This window comes from Crocuta crocuta, unplaced genomic scaffold (assembly GCF_008692635.1).
Source record: "Crocuta crocuta isolate KB4526 unplaced genomic scaffold, BGI_CrCroc_1.0 scaffold167, whole genome shotgun sequence".
Lineage (NCBI taxonomy): Eukaryota > Metazoa > Chordata > Mammalia > Carnivora > Hyaenidae > Crocuta > Crocuta crocuta.
Genome location: NW_027532406.1, coordinates 6,571,645 through 6,581,257, shown reverse-complemented (window position 1 = coordinate 6,581,257; position 9,613 = coordinate 6,571,645). Strand labels below are relative to the sequence as shown.

Genomic DNA, 9,613 nt, shown 5'->3' with positions numbered 1-9,613 from the left:
ATTCCATAAAGGTAAACAAATAGATCAATGAAATAGAATAAAAACTTGAGAAATATATCTATAATTATATAGTCAATAGATTTTTGACAAAGGCACCAAAGCAATTTAATGAGGTAAAGAAAATTATGTTCAATAAATAGTGCTGGAACTATGTGAATATAAATAAGCCCTCAAATCCTATCTCATGTTATTTGTAAACTTTAATTTGAGATGGATCACATACCTCAATTTAAAAGCCAAAGTTCTCAGGTCATCCAAAAACATCAAGAAAATAAATAGGCAAGCTATATACTTGGAGAAAATATTTACAATGAATATATCCGATACTGGACATGTATACAAAATATTTAATAAACTAGAACTCAATAATATGATAAATATCCTAATAAAAGATAGGCAAAGTCTTTTTTTTTTGAAAGAGGATTTTTACTTTTTATTTTACTTTTTAATGTTTATTTTTGAGAGAGAGAGAGAGAAAGACACTCAGACTGTGAGCAGGGGAGGGGCAAAGAGAGGGGGAGACACAGAATCCAAAGCAGGCTCCAGTTTCTGAGCTGTCAGCACAGAGCCCCATGTGGGGCTTGAACTCAAAAGCTGAGATCATGACCTGAGCTGAAATCAAATGCTAACCAACTGAGCTACCCAGGCACTCCAAAGATTGGCAAAGTCTTAACAAACACTTCACAAAAGGAGGTATACATAAGGCCCACAAGCACATGAAAATGTGTTTGACATTAATCATCAGGAAAATGCAAATTAAAACTACAGTGAGGAGCGCCTGGGTGGCTTAGTTGGTTAAGCATCCAACTTTGGCTCAGGTCATGATCTCAGGGCTAGTGAGTTCAAGCCCTGCAGAGCCTGGAGCCTGCTTTGGATTCTGTCTCTCTGTCTCTCTCTCTCAATCTGTGTGTGTGTGTGTGTGTGTGTGTGTGCGCGCGCGCGTGCCTCTCCCACTCGTGCTCTGTCTCTCTGTCTCAAAAATAAATGAACATTAAAAAAATTTAAAAAAAAACTACAAAAAAACCCCACTTCAGTGAGATAACCACACAGCCATAATAATGGCTAATATCAAAACTTTGACAACAGAAAATGTTAGCAAAGATGTAGAGATATTAAACTTTTAAATACTGCTGATGGGAGGGTAAAATGGCACAACAGTTTTGGGAAACGGTGTGGTAGTTTCTTATTAAATATATACCCATGCTACCCAGAAGTTCCACTTTAGGTATGTTCACAAAAGGTCTTGTACATGAATGCTATTATCACTTTCATAAAACAGATGTCCATTAACAGGAAGAAAGGATCAATATTCTGTGATCTATTCACACAATAGAATACTACCAAGCAATGAAAAGGGACAAACTGTTGATAACATAGAATAACATGAATAAATTTCAAAATGATTATGTTCAGTAAATGACATGAGACACAAAAGAGTACTTATTGTATGATTCCATTACTGTGACATTACAGAACACTCAAAGCTAACCAATATTGAAAAAAATCAAAATAGCATTTGCTTCTCGGAGATGGGGTTGGTTGAGACAATACAAGAAAGTTTTCTGGGGTTGATGGCAGCATTCATATCTTTATAGAGGTGTGGGTTAAACAAATGTTTGCACTTATCAAAACTGACCAAATTGTATACTTAAGACTTGCATATTCCATTGTATGTAAATTATATCTAAATAAAAAAGGGAACAGTGAGATAAAGCATTGAATACCTTTATGTTTGAGAGAAACAATTGGTATTTACAATGGTAACTCAAAAAAGTACTTACAGTGATTACCACTGTACTGGCTAAAGTAAAGACAATATACTCTATTTATATATTCTGTCTATATTTTCTACTATGTATATATCCTATTAATGTATTTATATATATTCTATATATTCTATTTAGAATACATACCTATAATTCTAAGTTGAGAAAAATGTTTTTATACTCAGCGTACTGTAAATTTGATTTTAATTTTTTCATTCTTTTGGTATATTTGTTCTTTTTTTCCTTTTTCTTTTTACTTATTTTAGAGAGAGAGAGAGAAGAGAGCAGGGAATGGGGCAGAGGGAGAAAGAGAGAATCTTGAGCAGGTTCTACGCTCAGCACAGAGCCTGACACGTGGCTTGATCCCATGACCTTAGGATCATAATCTGAGCCAAAATCAAGACTCGGATGTTCAACTAACCGAGTCACTCAGGTGCCCTTTATGTATTTGTTCTTGATTCTCTTTACTTAGCTTTGGCTGTCAACTCTGCAAATAGCCACTCCTTTACACTGTCACAGTTGTTAATATGACTTTAGTCTTCATAAATTTCAACAAATGGCTATTTTTCTCTTTAGTGGTTCCTGGTAGGTCGGTAAAGACCCACATTATCTTCTCACCTAATACTTTTTTCTATACCTGGTACTTCCGTTTGTGAAAGTAAATACTCGTAAGTTAGTCACATTTTCCCCATCTCTTTTCTTGCAAAGGGCAAATTTAGAGATGTCACAGTCCTTGCCTAAAAAACACTGTACTTCTTACAATCCCAGCTTTAACATTCTGGCTTGCCAAATAAGTAGATAGGCAGGTAGATAGATAGATAGATAGATAGATAGATAGATAGATAACTTGCTCAACAGGTCCACTGCTCCTTGTATTTGTTACAGTAACACAGCTATTGGGTCTTGATCAGCAGAACAAGTCATTAGTACAAACTGGCCTCTGGCATGACCTTCTTTGTCAGGTCTTATTATACTTGGTGTCACCAGTGTTTCTTCACTGCTGCTACTTTTCTTTCATTTATTCTCTTTAATGTGTTGATACTTAGGCCCCCAGACAAGAGTAGTTGGGAACCAGAATAGCAGCCAAGATAACAGGCATATCTTCTAAGTATATATTTAAAAAAATCATCTTCCTTCTTCATTAATAATGTTTTATTTCATGAAGACTTGGCATTGTTTTTATGATTTTCTTCTCCTCACAGTTCAAATGACAATACCGATATCAATACAGTTATGAATAATATACTAATACCTAGTACAGCTTTAAAAATAACTTTTAGAAATTTTGAAATCATTGAGCTCCATCCAGGTTCTATCTGACTTATTAAATGTGTTTTGACTACACTCTTATTTATTATTATTATTTAAAATAATTTTTAAAAAATTTTTTTGAGAAAGAGAGAGAGAGAGCATGAGTGAGAGAGGGAGAGAGGAGACACAGAATCTGAAGCAGGCTCCAGGCTCTGAGCTGTCAGTACAGAGCCTGACACAGTCTCGAACCCATGTACTGCGAGAGCATGACCTAAGCCAAAGTTGGGTGCTTAACCAACTGAGCCACCTAGGCACCCCTATTATTTACTAATGTCAAGTGGGTAGTCTGGTAGAGTTAAAAAGAACCATACTGTAAATCAGTTCATCAATTCTACTCTAACCAGTTGTAAAGTCTTAATCCTAATAAGAGTCAGGACTAGTTGACTGCCACTTTACCAAACTGGTAAAGAAGAGAGACCATTTAAAGGGAATAAACAGTCCTCTATTGGAGCGAAGACGAAAGACAGTTCTGTGAAGCAATACAGGCTAAAACTGAAAATGCTGCTTTAAAATTCTGACCCTACAACCTTCCTTGGATCTAGAGATGAGAGCAACATCTATAAATCTCCTTATTATACTCAACTGTCCCTTAACTGCTTTCATCTTGACTACTGTCCCTGTTATTCACTAGGCTTCAGCTACGCAGTCTTTCCATTCCTGGAAAGCACTAAGCTTTTTCCTAGTTCATAACTATAGCACTTTCTGTCTGGAATGGATCTCTTCCTTCAGTTCTTCTAATAGGTGACTCCTCCTTTCAGATTTCAGCTTAAATGTCACTTTCCTACCACCCTATCTAAAAAATAGCTCATGGGGCGCCTGGGTGGCTCAGTCAGTTGGGCGGCCGACTTCAGCTCAGGTTATGATTTCATGGTTCGTGGCTTCAAGCCCCGTGTTGGGCTCTGTGCTGACAGCTAGCTCAGGGCCTGGAGCCTGTTTCAGATTTTGTGTCTCCCTCTCTCTCTGACCCTCCCCTGCTCACGCTGTCTCTCTCTCTCAGAAAGAAATAAAACGTTAAAAAAATTTTTTTTTAAATAGCTCTTTGCCACTCATGTCCCCATGTTTATTTCTTTTTAGTGCTTTCTTCTAACCAAAAATATTATATTTAATTACTTGTTTATTAACCACTTTTTGCACTAGAACATAGGCGCTTGGGGACAAGAACCTTATTATTATTATTAATTATTATTATTATTTTCTAATTGGTTCTATCTCCACAGCCTAAAACACCTGTCATTTAGTGAGTACTCAATAACTATATGTTTAATGAACAAATGTGTGCATCCCAGAATCCAAATATCTGGCTTCTGTAAATACTCAGTTATTTGATGGAGATTTTTTTTTAAAAAAAGACAAAAAAACAAAAAATTACCTAGAAAGGGAAAACATAGAACACATCCCCTCTCCTTAGCTTCCCTCTCTTTCGCCTCACTTTCTTTGCAGGTTTAGATTAAAAGTTCCATTTGTTTTTGTTTCATTACATATATTTTCTATATTTTATTNAAGTGTGGCGGAGGGGCAGGGCAGAGAGAGAAGGAGAGAACCCCAAGCAGGCTGTGTGCTGTCAGTGTAGAGCCCGAACGGGGGCTCAATCCCACAGACTGTGAGATCATGACCTGAGCTGAAACCAAGAGGCAGACACTTAACCGAGTCAGCCACCCAGGCGCCCATTTTTCTATATTTTAATGCCGATTTGAGTATCAACAATAACAGAGGCGAGCTTTAAAACATGTATAAAGATGTTGTTCCACTCCACTAAATGGGAATTTTAGAGGTACACCAAGGAATACATTTAACCATAGTGTAGGGCTAACTCACAGATCATGGTTTATACAGAAATTTCTGCTTTATAAACTTTGTTTAGGGTTTTTTTGCAGCTAAGTTTATGAAAGACGTTGATATGCAGTTTTGTTTCCTATAATGTCCTTGTCAGATTTTGGTACCAGGGTTATGCTGGCCTCAGAAAAGGAGCTGGCAAGTGTTGTCTCCTCCTGTATTCTCTTTAAAAGTTTGTGTAGAAAGCTTGGTATTGTTTCTTTGTTACATTTTTTGTAGAACTCAACAGAAGTCTGCAGCCTAGATAAATTTTAGGGTGTGGGAAGATATTAAATTTTGTGTTCGATTTCAGTGATGTAGGACTGTTCAGATTTTGTATTTCCTCTTACGTTCATTTCAGAAAGTTGTTTTTTTTTGTTTTTAAATGTTTTTTATTTGTTTCTGACAAAGAGAGAGAGAGCATGAGCAGGGGAGGGTAAGAGAGAGAGGGAAACACAGAATCTGAAACAGGCTCCAGGCTCTGAGCTCTCAGCACAGAGCCGGACACGGGGCTCGAACCCACAAACCATGAGATCATGACTTGAGCAGAAGTTGGATGCTTAACCGACTGAACCACCAAGGCTCCTCCAGAAAGTTGTTTTAATGGAACATGTCCATTTCCCCTAAGTCGTTGAACTTACTAGGATAAAAGTTGTTCATGTATTTCCCTGTTATCCTTTTGATGTCTGTAGGATCTGAAGTGATGTCTTTTTTCCGTTCCAAATACTGTTTGTGGTTTCTCTTATTTTCTTGATTAGCATTGCTTATCGACTTCCTTAGTCTTTTCAAAGAACCAACTATTGGATTTCTTGATCTTCTCCATTGCTTGCTTATATCTATTCCATTGACTTCTGTTCTTCTCTTTGTTTTCCTTCCTTCTACTCTCAGAGTTTAATTTTTTTTATCATGGTATAAAAACATAAAATTTACCATCTTAACCATTTTTAAGTGTGCAGTTTGGTAGTGGTAAGTATATTCACATTGTGAAACAGACCTCCAGAACATTTTCATCTGGCAAATCTGAAACTCTATATCCATTAAATAGTAACCCCTCTTTCCCCCTTCTCTCAGTTTCTGGTAACCAGCATTCTACTTTCTGTGTCTATGAATTTGACTAGATACTTCATATGAGTGGAATCATACTATATTTATCTTTTTGCGTATGGCCTGTTTCACTTAGCATAGTGTCCTCAAGGCTCCTCTATGTTGTAAGGTGTGACAGGATTTTATTCCTTTTTAAGACTGATTAATATTCCATTTATCTGTCTGTGAACATTTGGGTTGCTTCTACCTCTTGGATATTACGAATGAACACGAGTGCTCATATGTTCTATGGACATGAATATGGAAATACTTCTTTGAGACCCTCCTTTCAATTCTTTTGGATATATAGCCAGAAGTGGGATTGCTAGATCATGACAGTTCTAGTCTCAATTTTTTAAAGAACCTCCATACTGTTTTCCATAAGAGGCCTTGCCATTCTGTAATTCCACTGACAGTGCATAAAGGTTCCAATTTCTCCACATCCTCACCCATACTTATTATTATTATTATTGTTATTTTTAATAGTAGCCACCCTGGGATGCCTAGGTGGCTCAGTCGGGGTTAAGTGTCGACTCTTGGTTTGAGCTCAGGTCATGACCACACTGTGAGCTTGAGCAGTGGGTTACATGCTGACAGTGTGAAGCCTGCTTGGGGTACTTTCTCTCCTTCTCTCTCTCTCTCTGCCCTTCCCTTGCACACACACTCTCTCTCTCTCAAAATAAACTTAAAAAATAGTAGCCATCCTAATGGATGTGAGATGCTATCACGTAGTTTTGATTTGCATTTCTCTGATTAGTGATGTTGAGCATCTTTTCATATGCTTATAGGGCATTTGTATATCGTCTTTGGAGAAATATTTGCTCAAGTCCTTTGCCCATTGTTTAATCGTGTTATTTGATTTTTTTTTGTTATTGAGTTGTAGTCATTCTTCATATATTCTAACATTAAGAATATATGTTTCATTGTAGGAGTAATTTATATAGTCTCAATACCTTATCAGCTATATGATTTGCAAATATTTTCTCCCTTTCCATTGGTTTCCTTTCCATTCTGTTGTGTCTTTTGATGCATAAAAGTTTTTAAGTTTGATACAATCCCATTTGTCTATCTTTTTTTTTTTTTTTAAATTTATTTCTAGGAGAGAGAGAGACAGCATAAGCAGGGGAGGGTCAGAGAGAGAGGGAGTCACAGACCGAAACAGGCTCCAGGCTCTGAGCTGGCAGTCAGCACAGAGCCCGACGCGGGGCTTGAACCCACGCACCGCGAGATCATGACCTAAGCGAAAGTCGGACACTTAACCGACTAAGCCACCCAGGCGCCCCTCTCTATCTTTTGTTGCCAGTCCTATCCCTGTCATTTCTGCTGCTTTTGGTGTCATATTCAAGAAAACATTGCCAAGTCTAAAAGATTTTCCTCTGTTTTCTCCTAGGAGCTTTATAGTGTTAAGTCTTAAGCCCATTTTGAGTGAATTTCTCTATATGGTATAAGATAAGGGTCCAACAGTACTCATTTGTAAGTGGATATCCAGTTTTCCCAGCACTGTTTGTGGAAGAGACTGTCCTTTCTCCATTGAGTTGTCATGGCGTCTTTACTGAAGATAAAGCATCCCTGTGAGGGCTTAGTATTTTTTTGTTTTTCACTTTAGAGAAGTTTTAAGTTCACCACAAAGTTGAGAAGGAAGTATAGTTCCCATACCCCACCCTGTTCACCTCCACATTGCTCATATACTTTTACCTCCAGATGTGAACTTACATTACTGATTTTAAAACTCTTTTCAAATATATGCATTTAAAGCTACAGACCTCTCTGTAAATACTTCATTCTGCTATGTTGTATGTTCATCTTCTTTTAGTTCAAACTATATTTCAAAAAAATGTTTAGTGTTTATTTTTGAGAGAGACAGAGCATGAGCGGGGGAGGGGCAGAGCGCGCGGGAGACAAATCTGAAGCAGGTTCCAGGCTCTGAGCTGCCAGCCTGAGCTGGACGTGGGACTTGAGCCCATGAACTGTGAAATCATGACCTGAGCTTAAGTCGGGAGCTCAGCCGACTGACCCACTCAGACGCACCATAGTTCAAACTATTTTTAAGTTTCCACTGACGTCCTCTTTGACATAGAGGCTTAGAATTATGTTTAGTTTCCCATGCTTGTGGATTTTTGATCTTTTTGTTATTTCTAGTTGAATTTTATTGTGGCTAGAGACCATACTCTAATTTTATGCTTGCTTTATGGCCCTGCAGCACAAACTTGACTTTGTTATGATGGGATAATGATGGTGCGTTCAGATCTTTTTTTTTTTTTTTTTTGCTTGGTTATTTACAGGATACACTGTGGTGGTTCGACCCTGCTTTTAAAAACTAAAACAGCATCCCATTCAACTAGAGGGCCTCTAGGCTACACCACAGTGTCAGGATGTGGTTAAGACCAGAGTACTGGCGGGGGGGGCCTGGGTGGCTCAATCGGTTAAGTGTCAGGATCTCACAGTTCTCACAGTTCGTGGGTTCAAGCCCCGCGTCAGGCTCTGTGCGGACAGCTCAGAGCCTGGAGCCTGTTTCAGATTCTGTCTGCCTCTCCCCTGCTCACACTCTCTCTCTGTCTCACTCTCAAAAATAAATAAGGATTAAAAAAAAAAAGACCAGAGTACTGGCTAGCAGCATCACCTGTTTTGGTTTTTTTTTAATGTTTTATTTATTTCTGAGAGAAAGAGAGACAGTGTGAGCAGGGGAGGGTCAGGGAGAGAGAGGGAGACACAGAATCTGAAGCAGGCTCCAGGCTCTGAGCTAACCGTCAGCACAGAGCCCGACGCGGGGCTCGAACCCACAAACCATGTGATCATGACCTGGGCTGAAGTCGGACGCTCAACCGACTGAGCCACCCAGGTGCCCCAGCATCACGTTTTAGGAAGGCTTCCCCCCACCTCACCGACCGGCTGGGCTGCAGGGCCTAGGGGAAGCGGGGCTAGATTGCCAGCTATCCGTGTGCTTTACAAAGCAACGGTTGTAGCACCCTCACATTTTTTCTATTGATCGGCCCTTCAGGGGCTGCAAAGCTAACAAGTTCTTAAAACCCAGAAAGTCGCAGGGAGAGGGAGCTGGGTAGAGTTCCAGAAAGATGGAAACATGCATAATCCCTAGATTAAGAGAGCACGTACCTTGCGAGGCCTAGGGAAGCAGGGCCTAGGGTAACAGCGCCCCTACGCCTCGGGGGCCCAGTCACCCACACAGGGAAACAAAACCTCCCTTCCCTCCTCCTTTTCCAGTTACTCCACAGTAACTTACACAGAAAAGAGGAACTGGGCGTGGCAAAGCCCACCAGCCGACCGCCCCTCACGTGACGGAAGAAAAGGAGAGGAGGGCCTGAGGTGCCTGCGTTCGCCCAGGCCCCTCCTACTTTACGGCACTCAGTGGCCCCGCCTCCTCAGCCGTAGGGTGGAGCACGAGGCCCCGCCCCCAAACTGCCAGTCCTCGAGGGCCTGGCTGGCCAGTGGGGCGGGGCAAGAGCTGGGAGGGGACCTGAGCAGGGGAGAGGGAAAGGAAGGGAGGGGTCACGTGCGGCCAGCGGCTCCAGGTCACGTGACTGGCGCTGGGGCGGAGGGAATCTGTACTGGGAGTTCTCCTGAGGGAAGCGGAGTGAAGTGGGGGGGACGCGGCGGCGGCACTGACAATGGTGAGTGCGCGGCGG

The 9,613-nt window shown here is 40.2% G+C and overlaps 1 protein-coding gene across 1 annotated transcript in view; it reads left to right on the top strand.

The window, feature by feature from the left end:
• The first annotated feature begins 9,491 nt into the window (after nucleotides 1–9,491).
• The window catches only part of VPS26A (VPS26 retromer complex component A), a 28,178-nt gene continuing 28,056 nt past the window's right edge, over nucleotides 9,492–9,613 (top strand). Inside the window, exon 1 of the mRNA XM_077778565.1 lies at nucleotides 9,492–9,598. Within this exon, the coding sequence (XP_077634691.1) occupies nucleotides 9,596–9,598 (3 nt within the window). The 5' untranslated portion in view covers nucleotides 9,492–9,595. The remainder of the gene's footprint in view (nucleotides 9,599–9,613) is intronic.